A 27,599-nucleotide genomic window follows, 5' to 3' on the forward strand; every position below is an offset into this window, starting at 1 on the left:
TCGGGTATCTGTGTTTATTGTGGGCTAGCAACAGCAAGGTTCTTCAGGCCGCATCATTCCTCATCGTGCATTTTCTGCTGAGAAAGGAATGAGAGGCATGAGGGCAATGGGCAAAGTGGTCTGAGGAGGAATCCCTAGAGCTTTCAGTGGCTTTAGGAAGACGCCCTTGGAAAGGGGGGCATTTAAACCTCGGGGATCTTGAAGTCTCATGATAGGGATGCTGGTTGTTTGGAATACAGATCTAGGGCTGCTGTGAGTGGGAGAGTGAATTCTCAGGTTTAGATGTCTGTGAGACCCTCAGGTTGTACATATTGCCTATTCTTCATGTCTAGATGTATGTGGGACATACACATAGCTGTTCAGAACATCATGCATGCAGGGACATCCTGGTGAGAGCGTGACTAGCAGTTTCAGGGGAGGGACCCACCTTGGCACCAATGTCACGGCTCTTGGCCCGCAGCTTGTTGACCTGGGACTCGGCGATGTCCGCCCTCTCCTCGGCCTCATCCAGCTCATGCTGCACCTTGCGGAACTTGGACAGGTTGGTGTTGGCCTGCTCCTCCTAGGAGCGGATAAAAGGGACGGGAGGATGGGGTGAGAAGAAGCATGGACTCCCAGAATCTCACGGTCCCTGTCCCTGAGCCACCCCTCACACGCTTCCTACAGCAGCCCTCCCAGGGATGTCCTGCTTGGTACCCTCCTCAAACTTGTTCTGTGCTTGAAACCCCTCATGGCCACCCACTGCCCGGCACGGGTTCACCCCCTCAGAATCCAGATTCATGGCATCTATTCCGGTTGGCCTCAGACAGATGCCTGTGGAGCCGCGAGTTTTCTGCACAGCTGCGCTCATCCACACCACACCCACAGGTTGCTGTCTGCCCAGATCTCTTCTCTTTTGCTTTGTGTCTAGTTCGGCTCCCTTTCAGCCCCGGTTCCTTCTCTTGGCCCTTTCCTGTCCTCTGCGCTGTCTCTACTCCCTCACGTGGTCTTGACTGGAAGCAGCTGGTGGGCAGACGCAGGCAGGACACACACCGCACTGATTTTTTGAAGCTGGGGTACTAAATCCAGCTCTGCTTATACCAGACATGCAGAACACATGGCTGAGCTGTAGGTTAGAGCAGAGCCTTGTCTGGGCCCCACGGTGGCAGCTACTCCCCTGGCTCTCACCAGCAGGTGTGCTGATAAAAGAGGGAGAGCAAACTATCAACTCACCGCCTCCTCAGCCTGGCGCTTGTAGGCCTTCACCTTCAGCTGCAGCTTGTCCACCAGGTCCTGCAGCCTCAGCAGGTTCTTCTTGTCCTCCTCGGTCTGGAGGTGGGTGGGAAGGAAAAGCCAGTTTTGGGGGAGAGGAGCAAATGCGATCATCATCCCCTCCTCCCTCAGCCAGGTCTTCTCCCCAGGCCTCAGCTGCTTCTCCCTCCAGTGGCTGTCAAGGGGGTGCGGTCTCTCTTTGTAGGTCAAAGGGAATTTTAGTCGGGGAGCCACAAATTAAAGAGGGCTGGGGTGCTGTGAGGGGAGGTTCTCAGAGCTACAGGGAACTTCTTCATGTGGTCATATGGAGGGTTAGGGTCTATCTGGCCGCCGTCTGGTGAACAGAGTTCTCCTTGCAGCAACATGGACACTTCCGGCCAGTGGTTCTAAGGTGACCAGTGGAGGAACAGTAAAGAAAGCAAAGGAAGAGTAGGGTTATCATTGTCTAGATTGTCTAGATCCTAATTAACACAGCCCGTTATTCCAGCACATTCTCCAGAGCCAGAATTTGGGCAGCAAGGTCAGCGGCTCCAGTGACCCTTGGTCATTCCTGTCTCCACGTCATTTGAGGTTCTAGGATGCCACCACACTTTTGTCCACAATAGGTAATCAGTCTTTACCCTGTGCCTCTTGTATCCCCTTCTTAAATGGACCAATGTACCCATCTCCTTCCCAGAACTGAGACTAGCAGGTCAATGGTCAATCTCAGCTGTGCAGATGGAGTTCAGACACTCTGAGGTGCTGTTCTAAGGCCTTGGCTTCCCTTATTTCTCCTCATAGTTACACAGAAGATCTCTGTTTTCTCCTGTGAACTGACTCTTGTTCCTAAAGTGCCATATGGCATTTCTTTGTGTCTGGCTGGCACAGGGTGGAGGGACTCTTTGGACTAGTCAGAAGCTTTCACTGTAGTACTTTGAAATACTAAAAAACCTGGGGAAACGTGGAGTGAAATAGTTTTGGGGAAGTAGGGGGTCTCCATTTCCTGCAAAAACCCCTGGGTTCAAGCTGAACTGCCTCCAGAACCTGTCAGAGAAACTGCAGAGAACATCTAAAGGTGGCTGGCATTAATGAGTGACAGCCCAGCACAGCAGGGCCCTGTTTGAGCCCAGAGGTGGGCCGGTAAATGAACCTGGTAGGTGAGCTCCTTGATGCGGCGCTCACTCTTCCTCATGCCCTTCACAGACTCCGCATTGCGCTTCTGCTCAGCCTCCAGCTCATTCTCCAGCTCCCGAACCCGGGCCTCCAGCTTCTGCAGCTGCTTCTTGCCGCCCTTGAGGGCGATCTGCTCTGCTTCGTCCAGCCGGTGCTGCAGGTCCTTGATGGTCTGCTCCATGTTCTTCTTCATGCGCTCCAGGTGGGCACTGGTGTCCTGCTCCTTCTTCAGCTCCTCCGCCATCATGGCGGCCTGTGCACGGGAGAGGAGGGCACGTGGTCTGCTCAGGTCCTCGCGGGCTCACTGTGCAGGCTGGGGAGATGCTGGCCTGGAGTGGGTAGGCAGGGGAGGGGACTCACATCTGTGATGGCCTTCTTGGCCTTCTCCTCTGCGTTCCTACACTCCTGCACGGCCTCTTCCACCTCAGTCTGGAGCTGGGACAGGTCTGCGTCCATCTTCTTCTTCTGGTTGATGAGGCTGGTGTTCTAGATATGAATAGAGAAAAGTATCAAATACACACCTTTGTGGGAGGCCAGCTCCCACCTTTTAAAGGGTTCCTATGAGGAGGAGAGAGGAATAAGAAACTTTTGGATAGAAAGATAGTGGAGAGGAGACAGACAGAAACACAGGATAGCTTTGGGAGGACCTGGATCAAAATCCACCGGCCCCTTCTGTCTCTTCAAAAGGGCTTTTTATAACAACACCAAGGGGCAGGGCAAAAGACCTCCCCTTTGCTAGATCAAAGCCCACTGCACAGCCAAGTGTAGACCCTTCCAAACACATGGTACCCCTGTCCATGGTCAAATCATCTCCTTATGCAGCCCTGCTGGGTAAAGCAAACTCCTTGGATCCTGAGTAAGTTCTCACTAGGGGACCTCTATGAGTCTTTACATACTTTATTGCTTGGTTCCGTATTTTTGTTCAGAGAAAATTAGAAAGGGTCATTGAAAAGAAGAAGACGTTGAAGAAGAGGGAGCAGCGGCAGTGGCAGCCGCCTAAGGCTGGGGAGGTGTCTCAGTGAAGCACCTGCCACACAAACATGAGGACCTAAGTTCAGATCCCAGAAGCCATGTGGAAGCGGGCATGGCAGTGGCACACATCTGTAAGCCCAGTGCGGGGAAGCTTAGAGACAGATGAAGCTCGTCAGCCTGTCCCGCCAGCTCTCCCTTATCTCAAAAGATAAGATGGAGAACCGTAGAGGAAGACGCCCATTGTTGACCTCCGGCCTCTACACACGTGCACACACGAACACGCATATACCGCACAAATAAAAATTAAACAAGCCTAGCTCTCAGGATATTCCTTACTTTTCCTTTCCTTATGGGGATGGATATGGTCCAGGAAATTACTCAGCTCTGAAGAAAGGCTCCAAACAGCCCAAGGTCTGGAGTTTCACCCTTGAGTGCTTTAGTAATATGTTTGTGTATCGGGACAGGGCAGTGTTACCGGGGAAATGGAAAGATTTTAAGGAAAAATAACTAGAAATGGTTATAATTAGAGAAAAGTATACCTGACTAAAGAAGAGGACGCAGTCAGTCAGTGGATGGTGTCCTTTACACATATGCTGAATCATGAAACAAAAATCACACCCACAAGACACGGCAATAGTTTGGCACACTCATGTCGAGTAGAACCGGATACAATGGAAGTGTATAAAGTGGTGTCCTCCCCACAGTTTGCCTGGCAGGAAGGTGAGTTATGGCTCTTCAAAATGTTTTTTTTTTTAAAAAAAAATCTGGGTATATGTGTGTGCATGTGTGAATATACCCATGTGAGTACAGGTGCCCACAGAGGCCAAAAACATCAGGTCTTCTGGAGGCGGAGTTATAGGGCATTGTGAGCCACCTGACTTGGGTGCTGGGGACCAAATTTGGGTCCTGCAAAAGAGCAGTAAACACACTTGACTGCTGAGCCATCTCTCCAGCCCGAGCTACACATCTTTAAATTTCCTAGCTCGCCGGGCGGTGGTGGCGCACGCCTTTAATCCCAGCACTCGGGAGACAGAGGCAGGCGGATCTCTGTGAGTTCGAGGCCAGCCTGGTCTACCAAGTGAGTTCCAGGACAGGCACCAAAACTGCACAGAGAAACCCTGTCTTGAAAAAAAAAATTCCCGAGCTCCTGTCTTTACAAACCAAGCTGGAGGCTGCCTTCTTGATCAAGAACATCAGGTGACCAAATGAAGTCCGTGGCCCCCAGACTTGTGACTCACAGACATCGCCACTCAGTCACAACATACTTCATTTCTGAGCCTATTCCTCTTCAAGATACTAGTTCTCTTAGCTGCTACTAACAGACTAGAGTTGACCCAAGAAATGAGTTACTTTGCAATCCTGCTTGACTTGCTCTAAAATTATCCTGGGCTCCGACACCCAGTGGGTTTCTGCACAGGGCACCCCCTCACCTGGGAGTGCAGCAGCTGCACCCGCTCACTGGTCTCAATCAGCTCCTGCTCTGCCAGCTTCCTGGATCGCTCGGTCTGCTCCACCACAGCCCGCAGCTCCTCCAGCTCTGCCTGCAGCAGGGTGTTGCGTCTCTCCACGATGGCGATGTTCTCCTTCAGGTCGTCATTGGCGTGGAGGGCATCGTCCAGCTGGAGCTGTGTGTCCTATGGAGAAAGTGTGAAGGGAAAGGGCCTAGACTCCATGCCATCAGAGCCTCCCCTTTTGGGTCTGGCACACCCCACCCCACCCCATCCAATAGCCTCTTGTCAACAGTAAGATAAGTACCTATCTCATTATTCTCTAGTCCTAGGCTAGACTGGTCCAGAGCACACTGTTCCTCACACCTACAAATCCAGGAGGTATGCGGCTCCTACTTTCTCATATTTGTGATTCCCTGTCCTTTTCTATCTCTCATTCAAGTGTGATCCAAGCCCAGCCCTGCTTAGCTTCCAAGATGGGACAAGATTGGGTCAGAATGATATGGTCCTAGACCTTTAGCATCTTTCTGGACACTCATACTCACCACCTCTGAGACCCCTGGCCCCTGTTACCTTCAAGTGGGCTTGGGAATTCTTCAGGTGCTTCTGGGCCTCTGAGGCTATTCTATTGGCCTGACTGAGCTGGATCTCCATCTCATTGAGGTCGCCCTCCATCTTCTTCTTCACCCGCAGGGCCTCATTGCGGCTGCGCGTCTCTGCATCCAGGGAGGTCTGCAGGGAGTCCACCACCCGCAGGTGGTTGCGCTTGGCCTGCTCCATCTCCTCGTCCTTCTCTGCCAGCTTCCTTTCGATCTCTGCCTTGATCTGGTTGAACTCCAGCTGGGCGCGGAGGATCTTGCCCTCCTCATGCTCTAGGGAGGCCTGGAAAGCGGAGGAGGAGTCAAAGGTGGGTAATCAGGGCTGAATTAGGTGGGATGTCGGGGGATGAGAGGATGACAGACTTTAACCAGGCTGTGGCCAAGAAAGGAACCTGTGCTGACAGGCCTGTACCCAGACTGCTGTGGGAGAGCAAGTACTGGATGCCTAGGGCTCCTCACTCCTGGACCTTCCTCTGAAAAGGAAAGAATTTGACTTCTCAGTCACCAGACCTTTGGGACTAACACAGCAGGAGTTCCTGACCCACCAAGGGAAAAAAAAAATCATAGAAAAGGTTTATGTTTCTGTAGCCCCAGTTTGGGGCTGTCCCAGCTTCTTAGCAATGCACAGTAACAGCGGCTAATATTTAACAAGTTCTTGACTGTGTTATCTCGCTTCACCTTCATAATAATAATCATACACACAATCTTATGAGGTGTGTTATTAATTCCACCTCACAGATGAGGCCAGCAAGGCCCACGGACGGTCTCATGCCGGGGTTCAAACCCAGGTCCTTTGGCCCTGGAGCCTATGTTCCTCCCCAGCTGTGTGAGCTGCCGTTATGATGGCCAGATTCCAACTGGGAAGCAAGGCTTCTGCCCTGAAATCGGACTGTGGCATTGTCCGGTGTGAAAGCCTTAGCTTTGGAGGCAGTCATGGTTACTGGGTCCATGGTCTTCTACTAAGAACAGGAACCAGTGGATTTTTGTCTGTGGGTCAGGGTGACTCCTGTAAGGTCGGGCAACAGTAGGACAGACTGGAGAGTGCAGGGAGAGACAAACCCTCACCTCAGCCTCCTCCAGGGCCGACTGCAGCTCCAGTTTCTCCACCTCTAGCTGCTTGCGGATCTTCTCCAGCTCATGCACATTTTTCCCCCCTTCTCCCAGCTGCTCAGTCAGGTCTGAGATCTCCTCTGAGGATCAGAGGACCAGAAAGATCAGTATTCCGGTGCTGCCACAAGGTCCACCTTTCCCTGCGGCCCTTCCCCATCCCTGTGGCCCTTCCCGGCCCCCTCGGCTCACACACCCTGAAGGTTCTTGTTCTCCCTCTTAAAGGTCTCCAGGTGCTCCAGTGACTCCTCATAGGCATTCTTGAGCTTGAAGAGCTCTGTGCTCAGGGAGCGCGCCTCCTTCTGGGACGACTCCAGCTCTGACTGGGACTCCTCATACTTCTGCTTCCACTCTGCCAGGATCTGCAGGGGAGGGGCACACTGCCCAGAGCTGCCCCAGGCCCCTCCCTCCCCTGCCTCCAAGGAGACTGCCCTGACCTTGAGCTGGCACAGACCCCACCACCACCATGCACACTGCCCACCGCCCCACCCCGAGGCTACCTTGTCGAAATTCCTCTGCTTCTTGTCCAGGGCAGCGGCGGCGGCATTGGAGCGCTCCACGTCCACCATCAGGTCCTCGATCTCGTTCTGCAGCCTGTGCTTGGTCTTCTCCAGGGAGGAGCACTTGGCATTGACGGCCTCCACAGCCTCCTCTGCATCCTGAAGCCTCTGGGCCAGCTTCTTCCTGTCCAGGGGAATGTATGTGACTGTACTTGGAGCAACAAGGCCTTGAGATGACCCCCTTCTTCCCAGTTTTGATGAAAAAAGACCCAGTTTCTCCCCACAGCTCCCTGAGATGTTGGAGCCCCAGCCTAGAGGAGGTGAGGCTGCTGGTGCCTAGAATCTTCTAGCATAGGCGGCTCAGGCTCCCCCATACACACAGCAATCTGGGTGGCAGTGCCTGCCCCCACCCCCCAGGCCGAATACCCCCAGGCTGAATGATGATAGCTCCTCTGACTAACAAGCTTTTTGCTCGTCTTATACGTGAGTATCAGGTATAACCCGGGCCAAAAGCTCACCCGTCAAAGGAAATAAATCAGGGCCAGCCAGATGTGCGTCCGTTACAGGTTGCAGGAGTCAGGCTTTTCTACCAAATGCCTCTGTTGCTCACCAGGCCTCCCCATTTTTCTGTCCTCCCACTCCAAAGCTCTTTCCTGCATCTGCTCTGCCTGTCATCATATCAGATGCTCTGCTCCTTCCTCTTTGCAAATCCAGGTGGGAGTGTCAGTGGACTCACTTGGCTTCCTCCAGCTCCTCGGTCCTCTGGATGGCATCCGTCTCATACTTGGTCCTCCACTGGGCCACCTCTGAGTTGGCCTTGGACAGGACACGCTGTAGCTCGGCCTTGGCCTCCATTTCCTCCTCATACTGTTCCCGCAGCAGGTCACAATCATGCCGGGCTGACTGCAGTGCGTGGGCCAGGGCATTCTTGGCCTGGGAAGAGGTGGGCATTAAGGAAGTGGGGCAAACCCAGCACCCCCATTCCCTAGATTCTTATGTCTATTGACGTCGGTCAAGGCCCAGACTCGCCCAAAGGAAGTGGATTCTCGACGTCTTTGAGTGGTTTTCATTTGCCTACCTTTCTCCCTTACAAATAAGGAGTCCTTAAGTGACCTTGAGGGTCCGTTAGTAGGGAGACAGGTTAATAGACTGTCTCTGGCTTCCAGGTGCATTTCTGGAGTTAACATCACGTCCAGGGATGTCATCAAGCCTGTGCCACTGTCGTCAATGGGGCCTCACCTTGCCTTCCTCCTCCAGCTGCCTCTTGAGGTCCTCCATCTGCTGGGTGTAGGAGAGCTTGCCTCGGGTCAGCTGGGAAATCAGCGCCTCCTTCTCTTCCAGCTGCCTCGCCAGCTCTCCTGGAGGTGGAATGAAGGGCTCTTGGGTCATGGAATGGGGCAACCAAAGCCCTGCCGAGGGCAGGCTAGGGCATGGTCAGGGGCACCCACCATTCTCCGTCTGCAGCTTGGCTCGCTGAGTGGTGAAGTCATTGAGCGAGCGCTGAGATTCCTCCAGCTTTACCCGGTATTCATTGGCCTGGTCCTCCAGGGTCCGAGACACTTTCTCCAGGTTTGCCTTCGGGCAGTAAGGAGCAGACGGAATGGGAATGTGGGAAGGGCCGGGACTGGCAGGGAGGAGGGGTCGTGTGGACCCAGAGCAGAGGAAGAAAAGAAATGGAGAGAGCACAGAGGACAAGCAGCGGGGTCACACAGTCAGAGCAGAAGGGACTCAGTGTGAGGAGGGGACGTGGATGGAGGGAAGATGAGTAGAAAAACGTAGGTGAAGGCTATGGAGAGGCAGGGCAGACAGGAGGTGAAGACCAATGGGGAATAAAGGGGAATGGAATGACAAGAAAGAGGACTAGAAGGCACCGCTGTGAGGGGGAGGGGGAGGCAGCCGAGAGGGCCCACCTTGGCCTTGATGATCTGCTCCATGTTGGAGGTGACATCATCCAGCTCCAGCTTGAACTCGCTCTTCTCCTTCTCCAGCTTCTGCTTCACTCGCTGCAGGTTGTCGATCTGCTCCCCCAGCTCGGCCACACTGTCGGCGTGCTTCTTGCGCAGGGCCGCGGCTGTGGCCTCGTGCTGCAGGGTGGCCTCCTCCAGGTCCCGCCGCATCTTCTGGAACTCGGCCTCGCGCTTCTTGTTCATCTCGATCTGCACGGACGTGGCCCCTCCGGCCTCCTCCAGCCTCTCGCTGATCTCCTCCAGCTCTCGGGACAGGTCTGAGCGCAGCTTCTCCACCTTGGCCCTGGCTGTGCGCTCGGCCTCCAGTTCCTCCTCCAGCTCCTCGATGCGGGCCTGGCCGGGGACACGGAGGATCAGACCTGCTTCCTGGACCCCTCCGTGGAGGCCCCCGCCCCCGCCCCAGGGACACGGAGGATCAGACCTGCTTCCTGGACCCCTCCGTGGAGGCCCCCCCCCCCCCCGCCCCAGGGCTCTAAAAGGCTCCCAGTTGCTAAATCTCTAGCACTGGTTTTCAGCCATTGGGCACAGCTGGCAATTCCTGGCTGTCCTGGATCTCACTCTGTAGCCCAGGCTAGCCTCAAACTCACAGAGATCCTCCTGTCTCTGCCTCTCAAGTGCTGGGATTAAAGGCATGTGCCACCACTGCTTGGAGCCTGGAGACATTTTTAATTGTGTGGACTTGGTAGAGGATGCTATGGCAGCTGTAGGTAGAATCAAGGGGGTACTGCTAAACACCCTAGAATGAACTGGCTGTCATTAGGAATTCGGCTGATGTCCAAGTTTTGAGGATTTCCTAAAAGCACCCGAGACTCAGTTTGAGCACCTGCAGCCTAAGCACTGTGGACCCATATTTGGGGGGGGGAGGATCTCATGAGATTATGAACCTCAAAGAATCCAGCTTCACCTGACTCTGCTCCACTAACCATAAAGCAGGGAAGTAAGTACTCATGTTTTCACAAACGTTTGCAACAAGCTCCCTCAAGAACAATCAAATACTGTTGTAATTATCTGAGTCAACCATGAAGTCTAATTGAATGCACTCCTTGCTCTTCGTGGATTCCTTAGTTATGTTCAGGCCTGAGCTCTAGCCCGATCGATCCTTTCCAAGCCAGGTATGTGTCCACAAGGTGCCCTCTTCTCCATCCCCACCTCACTGTTGTAGCCTTCGTCTTGGTCTTGACTAGATTTGGAGAGTGCCCCACCTAGCATTTTGGCCTGTTGTCTCTGTAGGGATGATTTGTGGGCCCCCAGTTTTTGGTGTGATGGACAACTTAAATGAACCAGAGTGGACCCTGGGTAGGAGAGAGGAGATCTACACCTCTACTCTCAAAATGGAGAAGGTTGGACTTGAGCAGAGAAGGAGACGCTGTAGCCCAGTGACGAGACCTGGTGAGGATAACAGCATTAATGTCTCCAAGAGGCCAAACCACTTGCCCAGACTTGTGGCAGAAGACCCTGAGGATGGCTCAGTCTTCTGCCTAAAACCAGGAAAGTGTATCCAAGAAGATGGGGGGACAAACCACACATGGATGTGGGTAAGCCTTCGTTTACAGCCTTATTGCCTTTGTGAGAAGAACATTGAGTGGAAGGGAGGGTGGGTGACTTGCTTCGGGAGGTAGGAGTGAACTTCATTTCAGGGATGCCTATGAGTTCTCAGCCTGTGTCAGAGGTTGTGGTTAGTACCCGAGGATTGTGAGCAGAGCAGGCTATGGGAAGGGGCTTCGTGAGGGTTTACAGAGGGGAACAGAGAGGATCAGGGGAGAATTGAGTCCTCTCAATTGTTCCAGAGCAGACCGTCCATCAGGCAGAGTGCATCTTGGGAAAAAGAAGCCCTATTTCTAGGTGTGACTCTCCCCCAAAACAGCTTTGCCAAGAAGATGACACATTCTTGCTCAATGATGGGAGGGCTAGTCTTCCCGTATTGAGGAATGCTTGGGTCTTAGACCGCCCGGAGTCCCAAATGTTATCTAGAACCTTAGGCATCCCCCACAGCCTCCAGGCTCTGATCCCCTTTGGTCACACAGGGATAAGGTCACCTGGTTTTCCTTCAGTTTCTTCTGCAGCTGAAGAGCCAAGGCCTGCTCATCCTCAATTTTACTGTTCTGCTGATTAATGTCGAACTCTTTCCTGGAGTAGAAGGGACATGTGACTGATGATCTTTTTTCCTTCGGGCCTGTTTTCTTTTATTGCTTTATGCCAGAACCAGCCCCCTGAAATCCTGGCCCTGACACTGATGGGGGGGGGGCGGCTGATGGCTCTCACTTCCCCCGTGCTTGGGGCAGCCAAGCCAGTGGAAATCCAGCACTCTGCGCCGTGGTTACCAGGCCAACTCCCCTTATCAGCCCCTCCTGCCCACCACAGGTCATACTTCTTGAGTTTTTCTTCCAGCTGAAGCTTGTCATTCTCTAGGTCCATGATGCTCTCCTGGGTCAGCTTCAGGTCACCCTCCAGCTTCCGCTTTGCTCGCTCCAGGTCCATGCGCACCTTCTTCTCCTGCTCCAGGGATCCCTCCAGCTGGTGGAGAAAATAAAATAAATAAATGCGGGAGAGGCCGAAATCCACAGTGTATGTCTTAAACTTGGAGTCCAGTGGGGTTGGTACTCAAGCCTGCACAGAACTTTCTGGAAACACAAAGGACTCAGCGATATGCCTGATGAGGAAGCACAGAGAACATCGTAGACCTCAGATGGGGAGGGGAGAATTCCTCACCTCCAGGCACTGACTACAAAGTCTCGATCTGAGAGAGGTGGAGCACGGCTCTTACTTACATCATCCACCTGCTGCTCCAGCTTGACCTTGGCCTTGGTCAGAGTGTTGACCTTGTCTTCCTCGGCCTGAAGGTCATCCAGGGCCTGCTGGTGGGCCTCTTGCAGAGCTTTCTTCTCCTTGGTCAGCTTGGCGATGATCTCGTCCAGCCCAGCCATCTCCTCTGTTAGATTTTTAACCTGCCAAAAAAAATAAATTAAAATAAATTAATTAAAAAACCCATCACATTGCTTTTAGGGTCAAAGGATATCATCCCAGAGACACCTATAAAGATGCTACCAGCTAGGCCCATGCTCTGGTGTGGAAACCTTCAGGAGACCTGAGCTGAACCCGAGGAAGCTGGCCTCACCTTGTTCTCTGTAGCATGCTTCTCCTTCTCCACCTTGGCCAGCGTCAGCTCCAGGTCATCAATGTCCTTCTTGAGCTCCGAGCACTCATCCTCCAGCTTGCGTTTCTTGGCAGTGAGCTCTGCGTTCATCTCCTCCTCATCCTCCAGCCTCTCGGTCATCTCCTTCACCTTGGCCTCCAGCTGGATCTTGTTCTTGATCAGCTGGTCGCAGCGCTCCTCGGCATCATTGAGGTTGTCTTGTTCCTGGAGGAAGAGGAGGAGAAGAAGTAATGATTAAAGAGAGGAAAGATGCAGGGTCTTTCAGAGAGGGCTGGAGCTTCTGGATTCCTAGACTCTGGAGGTGAGATGGGAAATAATCCAGGAGACAGAGAGAAAGAGGGAAGGGAAAGCCTCACCGCCTGCACTTGGAGCTGCAGGTCGTTCTTCTCCTGCAGCAGGGACACCATCTTCTCCTCCAGTTCCTTCCGCCGAGCCTCAGATTTCTCCAGTGATTCTTTGACTCGCCCAAACTCTTCCTTCATGTTGGCCATCTCCTTCTCCGTCTCCGCGCTCTTCAGCAGTGGCTTGATCTTGAAGTAGAGCTTCATCCATGGCCAATTCTTGACCCCCATGAAGGCCCGGATGTTCCACTGGATTACCAGCAGGGCGTCCCTGACAACAAAGTGTGGAATCAGGAAAAACGGTAGGAGGAAGCCTCCTCAGTCATGCTATCAGTTGCCCTGGCCTCCTCCTCCACCTAAGCAGGTTTGTAGGCAGCAAGGACAAGGGACATTGTAGCCTCATTTGTGTGTGTCCTTCAGACAGGATCTCTACACTGAATGGGGATTCATGACTTAGTGACTTCAACAGAAGGGTGGTGTGCACTCCCCTACTGGGGCAGGAGCAGAGAGCGTCTCCTGTGCTCACCGCTTCATTTTCAGGAGACCTGCAGATAAGCTACAGACTATGTAGCACTTCACATCTCAGTATGCCTGTGACATGCTTGGTATGAAGTATAAAAACAAGATGACTGCTTGTGAACCCACCCCCTGAAGGGATGGAGCCTCCAGACATGGAGCTAGCAGCGTGCTCCACCCTCCACGCTTCCTGGGCCTCTACTAGAAGCAGCCATTGCTGCTGTCCATCTTGGTTTTCATTTTCTTACTTAATTTTTTTTTTTCCTGAGTGTGGTAGTGCACACCTTTTATCCTAGCGCTCAGGAGGCAGAAGCAGGTAGATTGCTGTGGAGGTCAGCCTGGTCTACATAGTGAGTTCCAAGCCAGCCCTGGATACACAGTGAGACATGGTCTCCATTTTTTAAAATTTGTATGTGTGCATGTGTTGTATATAGACACATGTGTGTGAGTGTGCATGCCCATGTGTGCCTAGAGGCCAGAGGGGGACATTAGGTGTCTCTGTCCCTCTCTGTCTTATTCCATGGAGACACTGAACCTGGGATTTGCCGGTTTAGTTAGGCTGGTCTCCAGCCAGTCCTAGTGAGCCTCCTGTCTCTGTACCCCGCATCGCTGGGGTCCCAGGTTTATGCAGCCACACTTGGGTTTTTATGTGGCTGCTGGAGATGGAATGTACGCACCCAGGTTTGCACAGTAAATGCCTCCTGAGTCATTTCTCCCAGCTCCTCATCTCTTTACTTCTTCAGAAAAAATATTTTAACAATGTACAAAAGTAACTTTAAACAATGCATTTCTGAGCAGGGCATGGTGGTGCATGCTTTTAATCCCAGTACTTGAGAGGCAGAGACAAGAGGATCTCTGTGAGTTTGAGGCCAGCCTGGTCTACAAAGAGAGTTCCATGACAGCCAGGGCTGTTACACAGAGAAATCCTGTCTCAAAAAACAAACAAACAAACAAAAAAGCCAAAAAAAAAAAATTTAAAAAATTGAAATGCATTCCTGTTTTTATTATTTCTGAGCTTTATAAAGAAATACTGTGTCATACTGAGTGTGGCTTGTATGACTTGCTTTTGTTCCCTAAGTGACTTATGCTTTTAAAGTTCAAATGTTCGTACCATGTAGTTGTAGTTCAGCCATTTTCATTGTTTTGTAGTATTTCACCAAATGACTGGAATACAGTTTAGATGGAAACTGAGGTTGTTTCCAGGTCTCTGCTCTTAGGATTAAGACCTCTATGAAAACTGGATTTTGTCTCATGGTGTAGATGTGAAGGGCTTTCTCTGTGGGACTGTCTTCAGGAGTGGAATGGAAAAGTATGACTAAAGTATGATGATTCAAAAAAAAATAAAGACATGAAAGCAAGAGGGGGCAAGTTAGGAAGAAGAGGGGGTGTGGGGGAGGGGCAGTGGGTGAGTATGATTACAGTGTACTGTATATATGTATGAATTTGTCAAAAACTTGAAAAAATTAAGGGCACACGATAGTTCATCTCTAAAGAGGAGACCAGGGCTGGCGAAATGGCTCGGCATGCAAAGACCGTGGCTGTCCAGCCTCGCAGCCTGAGTTCAGTCCCTGGATCTGAACAGAGTAGACACGGAGAACTGACTCCTGCAAATTGCCCTCTGACCTCTATCTGCACCATGGCTCATGCACAGACACATATACACACATACCACCTATCCATGGACACACGAAATTAACAAATAAATGTAACATAAACCAGGGCTACACAGAGAGACCCTGTCTTCAAGAAGAAAGAAAGAAAAACAAAAACAAAACAAAAAAACAAAACAAAACAAAAAAAAAAAAAAAACCCGGAAAGCTGCAAACTTGAAGACCTGAGTTTGAGTCCTTGGACCCAAACAGTAGAAAGAGAGACCCAACTCTGTGGGCTGTCCTCTCACTTTTATGTATGTGACATGGCATCTCCCCAATAAATAAATGAATCTAATTTTAAAAAAAAAACTAAGTATGTTAAAAAGAGAATAAAACGTTTTTCAAAATCCTGTACTAGTTTATACATCTACAGACTTCTTAATTAAGCCAGTGCTTTAAAGTGTCTTTGGAACCTTTAAAACAACGGTTCAAAATGAACCCTATTGCAGCCTGATCACATCACTAGCGAGTGGTGGAGCCAGGGTCTGAACCCAGGTCTTCTATGCCTGACTCTCACCTTTCCCTTCCCTCCGCCTCACCTGCGTTCCACTATCTTCTTGAACTCAATGCGCATGAGCTGGCCTCGGGCCTGAGCCTGGATTCTGGTGATGATGCGGCTCAGCCTCTCATCACGCATCTCCTCCAGCAGCCCCAGCAGCCCCGCCTTGAAGAACACCTGTGGGCAAGTGGGTAGCACCAACGTGGGGCACAGCCTCAGAGGAGGGTGACCAGGGTAGAGGTGGGGGAAAGACTGGCCAGTGAGCTCCCGGGGACCCGTCACCTGTGCATCCGAGGGCTGAGGGTGGGGATGCAAAAGCTGTGTCACTCAGCATGGCCACCTGCTCTGCAACCATTATGTGGAGCTCCCGACTCACCTTGGTGTGGCCGAACTTGTACTGGTTGTGGTCAATGTCCAGGGAGCCCAGCAGCTTCTCGGCCCCTTTCCTGCTGTCAATGAATTGGCCCTCAGGGATGGCTGCTGGGTTCAGGATGCGGTACCTTGGGAGGGAAGTTCTCAGAGTCATTTGCATTCTGTGTGGGTCTGCTCTGCCTACAGAATTCCAGGGCCACCATAGACTCCCTACACCCACCAAGTCAGCCCACCCCTGGCTCCCTGAGCCCTGGGGCACCCTTACCCACCTCTGGCGGAAGTCCCCGTAAAGAATTCGGTTGGGGAAGCCCTTCCTGCAGATGCGGATGCCCTCCAGCACCCCGTTGCATCTCAGCTGGTGCATGACCAGGGGGTTGTCCATCACCCCTGGGGCAGCAGGGGAGAAGGGAATCAGCCTCCAGGTAAGTGGACGGCAGGCAGCCTACCCGGACGAAAACCTTCCCGTGGCTCACTCACCTGGAGCCTTCCGCTCATTGGGGATGATGCAGCGCACAAAGTGAGGGTGTGTGGTCCTCAGGTTTGTCATCAGCTTGTTCAGATTTTCCTGGATGTGCGTAGAGTGGGGAGTTGGGGGCCATGAGGACCTTCCCTTGGGCCCCTGAGCACTGGGCTCCAGAGGCCCCATCAACAGAACCACCCCAGGAAGCAGAGTGAGTTCAGTCTCAGACAGTGTTCAAATACCAAGGAAATGGTCGTGTAACTGGCTTCTTTCCTTCCCACACACAGAGCATCAGGATAGAGTTACAGCCTAAAGGCCCCCAGCCTACCCGCTGCAGGTGTTCTGGGATCTCTGGGCCCTTCTTACCCGGTGGAGAGCAGACACTGTCTGGAAGGATGAACCTTTCTTCTTGCCTCCTTTGCCTTTACCACTGTCGCCTAGTAACAGGAGAAGGACCAATGAATAAGAACTTAAAAACACTCGCAGGGCGGTGGTGGCGCACGCCTTTAATCCCAGCACTCGGGAGGCAGAGGCAGGCGGATCTCTGCGAGTTCGAGGCCAGCCTGGACTACCAAGTGAGTTACAGGAAAGGCACAAAGATACACAGAGAAACCCTGTCTTGGAAAACCAAAACAAACAAACAAACAAACAACAACAAAAAAAAACCACAGGCACTCCTGGGCATGGGGCAGGGGCAGGACAGGGCAGGGCTCTGGTCCTCAAGGGCTGTGTGACTGTGGGCAAACTTTTTCCCACGAGGGTGGAAGTAACCACCTCTAAAAGCTGGGGAGAGTGCTAGCTAAGATAAGCCTGTAAGGCAGCTCACCTGGAGTTCAGAAAACACTATCACGGCCCTGTTCTTCCCCTCTCCTAACCCCACCTTCACGCTCTTTCCATTTTCTCTTTTTCGACTTCGCCCTGGTCATTTCAAACCACACCTGTTTTCTCCGTTCTCTGAACCGGGGGTTCATCTGTCCTACCATTTGTTTAGCGATCTTCTCCGTGTGCGTTAAAAACTCCTTTGTGTATTGCTCTGTGCTGGGCATCTACAGAAATGTGTGTATGCCACCCTTGCCGACCGCCAGGTGCTCCCAGTCTTCGGGAGGCAGACATGTGTGCCAGTATCCATGGCGCAAAGTAAGGGAGTGGAGATGGACTGGCTGGGCCCGGCGGCTGCCTCTAGACCCCACACCTGTGGACCCCGGCCCACTGTGGGGGTTGCCCCCCTTACCAGCATCAGCAGAAGCATAGGTGGAGAAGAGTGTGGCCATGAGCTTGAGGGAGGACTTTTGGTACAAGCCGACCACGGTCTCATTGAGGGGGTCCTTGTTCTTTTCCAGCCAGCCCATGATGTTGTAGTCCACGGTGCCTGCATAGTGCACCAACGAGAAGTGGGCTTCCTGCTTCCCCTTGACGTTGCGAGGCTTCTGGAAGTTATTGGACTTGCCCAGGTGGTTGTCATACAGCTTGGCCTTGAAGGTCATGTCTGAGGCCTTGGGGAACATGCACTCCTCCTCCAGGATGGACATGATGCCCATGGGCTGAGAGCATAGACCAAGGGGAGAAAGAATCCCTGTTTACACTCCTACACTCTGCCAAGAAGACTCCACAGACCCGCATTGCTAGGGAGGAGAAGGGTGCCTGGGCGGAACCTCTTGGTCCAAGATAGGAAGATGATATTCTTTTCTTTCTTTCTTTTTTTTTTTGGTTTCTTGAGACAGGGTTTCTCTGTGTAACAGACCTGGCTATCCTAGAACTTACTCTCTAGATCAGGCTGGCCTCGAATTCACAGAGCTCCTTCTGCCTCTGCCTCCCAAGTGCTGGGATTACAGGTGTGTGCCACCACTGCCCGGCTGACAATATTCTTAATTAACCTATATCCAATCGCATCTGGTGCTACCCCACGTAATTCTTTCCCCCAATAGCAAAATAGCTATGCAATTCCTAATCACTCCCCTCAAGGCCTGCAAAGACTAGAAAAAGCTTCCTTTTAAGGCTAGGGACAGATGTGTGTCCACAGAACTAGGTAGACTACAGAGGCAGCCAGACCCCTGTCAATTCAAGGGTTGGCTGTGTGTGTGTGGGGGGAAAATCTAGGTTCTGAGACTAGAATTCTTTTAAGAATTTGGTGAAGTTGAGGCATGTGCCTCCCCCACAGTCTAGGGGATTCTGTGGTCTCTGGAAGATGAGAGCCTTGGTCTAGAATTCAATGACTCAGCTTGTGGGAAGTTCCCATTTTCAGTGGCTAGTGACCGACTGCATGCAGGTCAGATACTGGGCTCTGGCCTGTAGCAAAGGGCGAGGCACTTTGATGCAGGAAATCATCATGGCACAGCGGACACTCGTCTCCCGAGGAGACCAGCTGGAAATTGGTTATTTCTCAGCAAGCAAGAAGAGCAGACATTTCCAGTTTCTGTCTAGGATCTTGCCATGAATGATGTTCCTTATGTGATAGAGAAGGGTCGGGAGTCCCTGGGAGGTGACTGTCATATAGTGGAACAAGAAAACAAGCTTTCCTCAAAGTCTGAGGAAGGAGGACAGCACTTGTGGGTGCCCGTGACCTCGCCACAGTGGGTGAAGCTCGGCTGGGGAGCAGCTTGGGATTCTGGGGACTGTAGTTTCCTGAGGGTAGAAAGGTTGGACCTACTACTCTGTCTGGGTTGGCAGAGAAGGGAGATCGGATAGTGGAGACCGGACACACCTTCTCAATGAGGTCGATGCAGGCCTGCAGGTCCATGCCGAAGTCGATGAACTCCCACTCGATGCCCTCCTTCTTGTACTCCTCCTGCTCCAGCACGAACATGTGGTGATTGAAGAACTGCTGCAGCTTCTCGTTGGTGAAGTTGATGCACAGCTGCTCGAAGCTGTTGAACTGGAGGGTGTGGCAGCCGGTCAGTCAGGCCGACTGAGGGTCCGAGTGGCCATCAGGCTCAGCCTAGGGCTGTGCCACACACCTGCCCGAGCCCAGCACAGGCATGGCTGGTCCCCTCCCAGGTCATGACAGGGACAGGAGAGCCTCTCCTGAGGGCAGGGACAGGGATTGGCTGTCACTCCATGATCCCCACTGCCATCCTGTGCCTGGCCCACGGCTGGCCCTCCTCCACATGGGACTGAAGGTGTGAGTGAGTGGGTGAGGGACCACCAGTGAGGTCTCAGGCCAGGGCTGCCAGACTCACATCGAAGATCTCAAAGCCGGCAATGTCCAGGACACCTATGAAGTACTGGCGTGGCTGCTTGGTCTCCAGGGTTGCGTTGATGCGGGTCACCATCCAGTTGAACATCTTCTCATACACTGACTTGGCCAGTGCCCCGATGGAGTAGTACACCTGCTGGACACTCTGCCCCTTGGTGACATACTCGTTGCCCACTTTCACCCGAGGGTGGCACAGCCCCTTGAGCAGGTCGGCTGAGTTCAGCCCCATGAGGTAGGCGGACTTGTCGGCATCTGAGTGACAGGGAGAGTGGAAGTGCTTTCAGTCCCAGTCCCTTCCCAGTCCCAAACAACTTCTGATTGGGCTGTGGCTCCACTTGCCAAGGCCTTGTCCCACCCCATCCCTCCCTCCCTCTCTCTATCCCACAAGCCTCAGTTTCTCCAGTCTGCCTGGGTGAAGACACTGACCAACTGTTTCTCATATTCTTCCCAGTTTCCTCCTACTTTCTGTATGATGGTCCAAACAATTTTGTTGCCAACCCAATTCCTTAAGGCTTGTTGAAAGAACCGCTGGGCACAGCCTGGGAGACTTAGTCCCTAGCGACTGTGTTCAGCATGTGAGTGAGGTCAACAGGCCTCTTCAGCCCATGCAGCAGCCCCGGTTCCCTCAGCCCTGGACCTCCCCCACACCTTCGGTGCCGTCCGGCTCCGCCTGTTCTTCCCGCTGCTTCTGCTTGAACTTCATGTTTCCATAGTGCATGATGGCGCCCGTCAGCTTGTAGACACCCGCCTTCTCCTCCGCCGTGAAGCTCAGCACGTCAAAGGCACTCTGGGACAGAGAGAGAGAGATGTGGAGGGTGGGTGGAGGGTGATCCAGGAGCTCTCCAGAACTCCCCAAAGGCATCTCCAGCCTCCTCGCTCACATCAGTGGCCAAAAGCTCCTCGGAGTCATCGATGGAGGCCACAGACACCTCTCCCTGAGACACGAAGGCGTAGTCGTAGGGGTTGTTGGTGACCAGCAGCATGTCTGTGCCAAGCAGGGAGGGCAAGGTGGGGACGGGGGAGAAGGAGGTAGAGAAGGGGAAGGAGGGGAGAATGGAGGAAGAGTGGAGAAAAACAGGGCAGGGAGGAGGTAGAGAAGAGGACAGTCAGTGAGGGCCAATGAGCCAATACGAAAGAAGTGAAATCACGGGGCGGGAGGGACCAGGAAAGAAGCCCCCCCCCCCCCCCCCGGGCCCAGTAGAAAGGAAGAAGGAGAACGTGGGACAAGAAGTGTGTGAAGAGAAGAAGGGAGGAAAGGGGGAGGAGAGAAAACATGGCAGGGAAGAGAGTGAAGTAAGGAGCAGGGTACTTGACAGTCATCAGGAGAGGAACAGACCAGCAGGGAGGAGGGAGAAAGAGAGGGCAGACCAGCAGGGAGGAGGGAGGGGGAAGAGGGGGCAGACCAGCAGGGAGGAGGGAGGAAGAGGGGGAAGACTAGCAGGGAGGAGGGGGAAGAGGGGGAAGACCAGCAGGGAGGAGGGGGAGGAAGAGAGGGCAGACCAGCAGGGAGGAGGGGGAGGAAGAGGGGGCAGACCAGCAGGGAGGAGGGAGGGGGAAGAGGGGGCAGACCAGCAGGGAGGAGGGAGAGGAAGAGAGGGCAGACCAGCAGGGAGGAGGGAGGAAGAGAGGGCAGACCAGCAGGGAGGAGGGAGGAAGAGGGGAAGACCAGCAGGGAGGAGGGAGGGGGAAGAGGGGAAGAGCAGCAGGGAGGAGGGAGGGGGAAGAGGGGAAGAGCAGCAGGGAGGAGGGAGGAAGAGAGGGCAGACCAGCAGGGAGGAGGGAGGGGGAAGAGGGGAAGAGCAGCAGGGAGGAGGGAGGAGGAAGAGAGGGCAGACCAGCAGGGAGGAGGGAGGGAAAGAGAGGGGCAGACCAGCAGGGAGGAGGGAGGGGGAAGAGGGGAAGAGCAGCAGGGAGGAGGGGGAGGAAGAGGGGGAAGACCAGCAGGGAGGAGGGAGGAAGAGAGGGCAGACCAGCAGGGAGGAGGGAGGAAGAGAGGGCAGACCAGCAGGGAGGAGGGGGAGGAAGAGAGGAGCAGACCAGCAGGGAGGAGGGAGGAAGAGAGGGCAGACCAGCAGGGAGGAGGGGGAGGAAGAGGGGGCAGACCAGCAGGGAGGAGGGAGGGGAAGAGAGGGGCAGAGGAAAGAGGGGAAAGAGAGGTTGGACAGAGCCAGGGGAGGAGCCCCATGGGCAGGCTCAGGGGAAGACATGGGCAGTGGTCAGGCTGGCCTTACCCAGCAGCTCCGGCTTCTTGTTGGACAGGATCTGGTAGAAGATGTGGTAGTTCCTCTCAGCCTTGAGCTGGAAGATCACCCGAGACTTCTCCAGAAGGTCTGAGGAAAAGAGGAGGGTAGGCAGGTGAGAGGAGAGAGGTGAGTCAGCAAAAGGGTAGGGATCAGAGCAGGAGGCTCCCACAGGGTGGTGAAGACGCCCAGGAGAGACTGGTTTCAGTAAAGACTATTAAAGCCACGAGTGGGCAGAGATCTACCGAGGGACAGGGGAGATGGGGCCGTGCAGTGGGAAGGGAGCAGGCGTGGAGGGTACTCACAGGTCTCTATGTCTGCAGAAGCCAGCTTCCCAGTGGCTCCGAAGTGGATCCTGATGAACTTCCCCTGTGGGTAGACCAGACAGAGTGAAGGAACTGTTCAGAAACATGGCATCACATCTGGGGCTTTAGCCCAACCCAGAATGCCCTGGATGATTCTAGAAGTAAAGGGTCTATTTGGCGTTGTAGTTTAGCATCAGTAAAACTAAGAAAAGACAGTTCACTCCCAGATACCGGCGAGAGGCTGCGGGAGAGCAGCAGCCAGCCTGAGTCCGTGTCAAAGCCTGGTTTGTGCCTGTCACCTCGCCCCGCGTCACCTGGCAGTGTTCTGTGGGGTAGAAGCCGTTACCCCTGTTTCACAGGTGAAGGGCTTGGGCTCAGGGAGGTTGGTGACTTGCTCAGCCTGTAGAAATTCAGGCTTTTGGCCCCAGAGTGTGTCTTTCCTCTCAAGACCAAAGTGAAAACATTTGGGAAATGCTCACCAGAGATTTCAAATATGGCCCAAATCAACTCTGCCACATCTGTGGACAGTTTGGATCTCTTTCCTGGGTTCCCAGAACTCAAGGAGCCAGGTTGGGTCAGAAGGGTCTGCTCTGTGTGTGTGTGTGTGTGTGTGTGCATACACATGTGCTTAATGATATCCAAATTCAGGGGTGACACAATCAACCAAATATGTTGATTGTTGGCAGGACAGAACTCCCGTTTTCCTGACAAGTTTGGATGAGACCATCTGGTAGTGGTCCAGGATCACTCACGAATCTGGAGGAGTTGTCATTCCTGACAGTCTTGGCGTTGCCGAAGGCCTCCAGAGCGGGGTTAGCCTGGATAATCTGGTCCTCCAGGGTGCCCTGTAGAAGGAGCAGAAGTTTGAGGGGTTCATCAACTATTCACTTCTAGAAGGTTTTGATTGGCTGGGTGCCTACTCTGATCCCCAGGAGTGGGTGGGGTTGGATGGGTGGTGAGTCTTCAGACCACACACAGATCACAGGACACACAGGCACGTGTGTGCTGCCGGGAGGATCTGTAGTGACACTCACAAGCCCTGCTCTGCCCCCTGCGTCTCCCCTGCGGAGCCTGTGACCCACACTCACCTTGTTCGCATTGGGATTGTCCTTCTTGCTACGGTCACCTATGGCCGCAATGCTGGCAAAGTACTGGATGACACGCTTCGTGTTCACAGTCTTCCCCGCTCCGGATTCTCCACTTGAGGCAACAAGGGCCAATCAGAACCCAGGAATCCCACACTATTGTTCATACAGAGTTCTCCACACTCTTCCTTTCCTAGTTCAGGCCACCAGAGCCCAGCACCCCCCCCTCCCCCCCCCCCGCCGAGATTTGCCTTCTTAAAAGAGCCCAGTTTCCCATACTCTTGCAATTATACCCTGGAAAGCTCTCCTTCCCACCTGTACCCCAGGGATCAGCCTGGGCATCCCCACCCGCAACCCCTGCGGAGGCATAGTGCTTGCTCACGTGATGAGGATGGACTGGTTCTCCCGATCTGGAAGAGAGGAGAGGAGAGGCAATGGGTTGGGGCTAGGCGGGGGCTGGGGAGGAGGGGACACAGGCCCGGGCACCAGGCTCACCGGTCAGCATGTACTGATAGGCGTTATCAGAGATGGAGAAGATGTGGGGCGGGGCCTCGCTCCTCTTCTTGCCGCGGTAGGCAGCCACCACTTCAGCGTTGTACACCGGCAGCCACTTGTAGGGGTTGACGGTGACGCAGAAGAGGCCTGAGTAGGTCTGAGCGGAAGACAAAGCCGGTGTGTGGTTGATAAGGGGAGCCTGGGACTGGCAGTCGGGGCCGGCAGAGGCATCCCCGGCCACGTCAGCGGGCTCCCTTCACTCTGCAGCTTAGGGGGGCGGTCGGGGAGAGAGGAGAATGGGCCTTTGGGGAGCTTCTCCACCCCCTGTCTTTGTGAGTCCCCTGGCCTGTGGAGGCCTCTGCGGCGTGTAGCAGCCACTCACGTAGATCATCCAGGCTGCGTAGCGCTCCTTGAGGTTGTACAGCACTGCCGGCTCATGCAGGAAGGTGAGCATGGCCATGTCCTCGATCTTGTCGAACTTGGGCGGGTTCTGCTGCATCACCTGGTCCTCTTTTATGGTCACTGTCTAGAGAGGGAGAGCGGGTGATAGGATGGGTACCACCGTCCCATGGGCTCTTGCCAGATCCCGTCTGCTAGCCTTGTGCTCTTTCTCTGCCCAGGACACAGCCCTTCTTGGCATCCTTCACCGGATTCTTAGGTGACAAGGATCCCAGCTTCCTGCCCCTAACTCCCCTAGGACTCAAGCCCCAGGTGACTTTCCTGCCCGTGCTCTAAAGATATTCTAGGGTTCCTTTCTCTTGCCGGCTTCCGACCCTGCCCAGTGATCGACACTTTTCTACGCCCATGCTTTAAATATATAAAGGCAAAGCTGAGGACTAGCAGCTCCAGAATCTGTGTACACCGTGTCGTGTGTGATTCTTGGGTTGTCTCCTGAACACCCCAACTCTGCGCTCTTCATCAGTCATAGTTGGGGTTCAGTTGGCACCGGTTTGCTATGCCCTGATGCCAATACCATCTGCCCGCCGGGATTCAAGTGTTTTTAAAGCGGATCGGTGGCGGCTCTTAACAGTTCAATGCTGTGCCTTCATAGTGACCAGAGCTGGCTGAACCAGGACTGCTTAGAAACCTTTGTGGGTTGTAGCTGCTGATCCACACATCCTTGGGAAGCCACATCCAGGCAGCAAACCTGTGAGGCACACAGCTCCGAACCCTACTGGTGACAGGGGGTGAGTCTCATGGGTAGACCGAGAGAAAAGAGGCGTTTGGGTCTATGCTGGCCTCAGGACTCAGCTCTCAGCTCTGAAGTTCTGCCCTTTATATTCATCTGGGCCTGAATTTGCTCTTGGTTTAGGGGAAGGGAATTTGAGAAAGTGAACTCTTGGGGGAAACTGAGGCACGGACAAGAGGGATGTAGCTGCCAGAAAGGGGAGCTGCTCTTAATGCTGCACCTGCGTCCTTCATCTACAGCCCTCCCTGAGGAGGAAGGCATCGTCCGTGCAGGTCTCCTTTCTGGCAAGAGAGCATCTCTTGGGTGAGACTTTGGTGTGCCTGCTTAGGTCCCCTGAGAGGGTTCTGATGCTGGGGTTCCCAAGGGAGCATACCTTGGCGTTCTCACCCTCATCTCAGGCTCTTAGTTCCCACTACAGGTGGCTCCACCCAACCCCTTTCCCAACGCTGCCCGACTCCCCTGCCCCCCCTCCTCCCTCGTCCCCCCAGGACCCCCCCCCCCGCCGCCATCTTGCCACTGTGGCACACACCTTGCCATTTTCAGTCTCGGCCGTGACCTTGCCACCCTCCCGGGACACGACCTTGGCCTTGACATACTCCTCCTTGTCGTCAGGCACGAAGCACTCTGTGCGGATGTCAAAGGGCCGAGTCTGGGCCTCCAGGCGCTCCTTCTCGGATTTGCGGAGGTACTGGGCCGCTGCCCCAAAGTCAGCCATCTGGGCATCCGTCATCTTGTCTCTCTTAAGCTCTGACGAGGGGGACAGGAGGGGCCTGTCATTCCTGGTGTGGGCCCAGGCTTCTGTATGCAGCCTCCTCTGTTCTTCCCGACCCCTGCCCTGCCTCTCCTATACCAGCTCCTGTGGCTCTCCCACCATAGCTCCATGTAAAGTGCCCGCCTCCCCCACCCTGAAGAGTTCTGCTTTCCTTGACTCCGAGGTCACCTGAAGGAGGTTCTCTGCACCAGAACCCTTTTCTCGGGCTCCTTAGTTCCCACGACAGGTGGCTCCACCCTGACCCCTTTCCCAAAGCTGGGGTTGCTAGAGTTTGCTAAGGGAGGATGCTGGGCCGCTGGGGGAAGAAAGAGAGGTCTGGCAGCCTGGCTTCTGGGAGAATCATGACCTGCTGTCTGCAGGGGAAACTGGGGCCGTTCTTACCTGGCTAGGCTTTTCACAGAGAATCCCGAAGAATTTGAACCGCAGCGGGAACGAGGCACCACAGAGGTGCAGCCGTCGGGCAGGCAGGAAGATGCGGCCGCCGGCAGAGAGAGAGATGGACTCAGAAATCCTGACTGGGCTAGAACAGGTCAAGATAGAGAGGGAGGCAGATAAGAAAGGACACTGGGCGGCTGAAGCTGAGGCTCCCTGGTAGATCACTTACTTACTATGCATGAAACCCTGGGTCTGATTCCCAGCACCGTGACATAGAAAAAAAAAAAAAAAAAAAAAAAAAAAAAAAAAAAAAAAAGGAAGGATAAAAAGGAAAAGGGAAAAAAAAGATGGAGTGAGAAATGGGTGGGAAAGGAAGAGCACACAAGAAGGCAAGGCAGACAGACAGACAGACAGACAGCAGAGAAGCATGATCAGGGCAGATCTTGCTGAAAACCAGGAGGCGAGATAAAACCAGACCAAGGGGAGCAGGTATCCGCAGGAGGAGACAGTGTGTGAGGGAAGGGGTGTCTGGCGTTTCCTACAGAACCCCTCCCTGCCGGGGAACTTCCAAGGCTGGCAGAAAGGCTTCCTAGCAGATCCCTGACTGACCCGAACCCCACTCCCAGGGAAGGCAGTCTCCCTCTAGGTGGAAACAAGTCTGGTGAGGCTGGAGAGCCCCCACCCACAGCTCCCTCTTACCTGGGCTGGAGAAGTCTCTGTCTGATGTCCCTCAAAGCTCCAGCTCCTTTATATCCTGTTTCGTGTGCCTGCTGCCTAAATTTGGAGTCCGTCTGGAGGGACCCTCCCTCCCACTTCTCTCCTGGCTCCTCCCCCTTTGATCCCTTGGCTCTGGAGGTGACAGGAGGACAGCAGGGCCCCAAGGTTTGCCCATGAAAGGTCTGCTGCCCTAGCCCCTCTGGCTCCAGGGCCTTTTTTTAGTCCTTGGGCACATTCCTCCTCCCCAAAGGGCCGATGGGCAGAAGGAGAGACAAGACTGCCGCACACCACCTCCCCTACCCACATGGCCCTTACCTCAGTTATTTTTAATCTGAAGGGTGAATTGAGCACACTGGGTGAGGGTCACCTTCTCTTACAGGCCTCATAGTTATCCTCTGTTCAACTCACAGGCTCCCTCCCCTCCCCTTTCCACCCTGGTTATCTGCACAGCTTCAGGCTGAGGGGTATCTCCTACCCCCAGACCTGGAGCTCCGCCGTGTTAGATCTCAGAGTCAAAGTCAAGATGTCTGGGGGTTGCAGAGGGAAGGCATCCATTGCTCAGGTGCACAACTCCATTTCCCTTGGTTAGTAATAGAATTCTCTCTCCCTCCCTCTTCGTCTCTCTCCTTAATCTGTTCAGATGCTGTCTACGGTCTCTGTTGCCCATGTCTCTAGACAGGTATCCTCCAAAGGCCTTGCTACCTCAGTTTGGGGACACATAGAGTCTTCATTCTATTCTCAATTCTCCCCAACATGCAGGCCATCACCCAATCTCTTTAAACCATAGGAGGGATTCACCCTACTCTGCCTTGGGCAATTTACACACAAACCTAAAGTCTACTAGCTTCCCATACAGAATCAAACAGCTGCACATCCATGCCTATTTTCAGCCACCCCCCACCCCCCCACAAACACAAAACTTCACACATTAACCCAGTTAAGCTTGCAGATTTTCTTTTTTGCTTCTACACATACCAGTGCATCTATCTGCACACCCATGTTTTGGACACGTAAGTTTTTACCCTCGCTCTGCAAAACTCTCCACTCCTGATGGGAGATGGGAGGGTGGAAAGGCCAGAGGTGTTAATCCTGGGGCTGAGGGAGAAGGGGTGTAAGTGGGGGGTTGCTCCCTTCCGCCTCTCCAGGCTGCCAGAGGATGCAGGTGCTGCTTGGGATGGCTGGCAGGGGACGCCTGGCAGGCCCAGGGATTTACACCAATTGGTCCCAGGCTCTGAATT

General features: G+C 53.7%; 1 protein-coding gene across 2 annotated transcripts; it reads right to left on the reverse strand.

Annotated features, from left to right (window-relative positions):
• Myh6 (myosin heavy chain 6) lies at nt 1–25,807 on the reverse strand. 2 transcript variants are annotated; one of them, XM_076545008.1, is made up of 38 exons: nt 25,651–25,807; nt 25,027–25,244; nt 23,691–23,834; nt 23,309–23,465; nt 23,196–23,223; nt 22,817–22,928; nt 22,481–22,573; nt 21,729–21,792; nt 21,415–21,513; nt 20,065–20,168; nt 19,832–19,970; nt 19,167–19,435; nt 18,692–18,862; nt 17,222–17,531; nt 16,357–16,427; nt 16,008–16,095; nt 15,800–15,917; nt 15,535–15,658; nt 15,199–15,335; nt 12,507–12,762; nt 12,112–12,354; nt 11,765–11,941; nt 11,365–11,510; nt 11,033–11,123; nt 8,940–9,329; nt 8,478–8,604; nt 8,269–8,387; nt 7,766–7,962; nt 7,030–7,213; nt 6,726–6,891; nt 6,488–6,612; nt 5,397–5,705; nt 4,806–5,009; nt 2,764–2,889; nt 2,381–2,656; nt 1,213–1,308; nt 428–562; nt 1–77 (listed from the first exon to the last, which is right to left on the reverse strand). In XM_076545008.1, the coding sequence occupies exons 2-38, from the start codon at nt 25,225–25,227 to the stop codon at nt 54–56; spliced, it is 5,820 nt and encodes a 1,939-aa protein (XP_076401123.1). In that variant the 5' UTR covers nt 25,228–25,244; nt 25,651–25,807; the 3' UTR covers nt 1–53. The 2 variants fall into 2 exon arrangements, with proteins under 2 accessions (XP_076401123.1, XP_076401124.1); XM_076545009.1 differs by having other exon boundaries at nt 1–74; nt 25,651–25,789.
• Between the last annotated feature and the right edge of the window lie 1,792 nt (nt 25,808–27,599).

The sequence above is a fragment of the Peromyscus maniculatus genome, chromosome 9, assembly GCF_049852395.1.
Source record: "Peromyscus maniculatus bairdii isolate BWxNUB_F1_BW_parent chromosome 9, HU_Pman_BW_mat_3.1, whole genome shotgun sequence".
In the NCBI taxonomy this organism is placed as follows: Eukaryota; Metazoa; Chordata; class Mammalia; order Rodentia; family Cricetidae; genus Peromyscus; species Peromyscus maniculatus.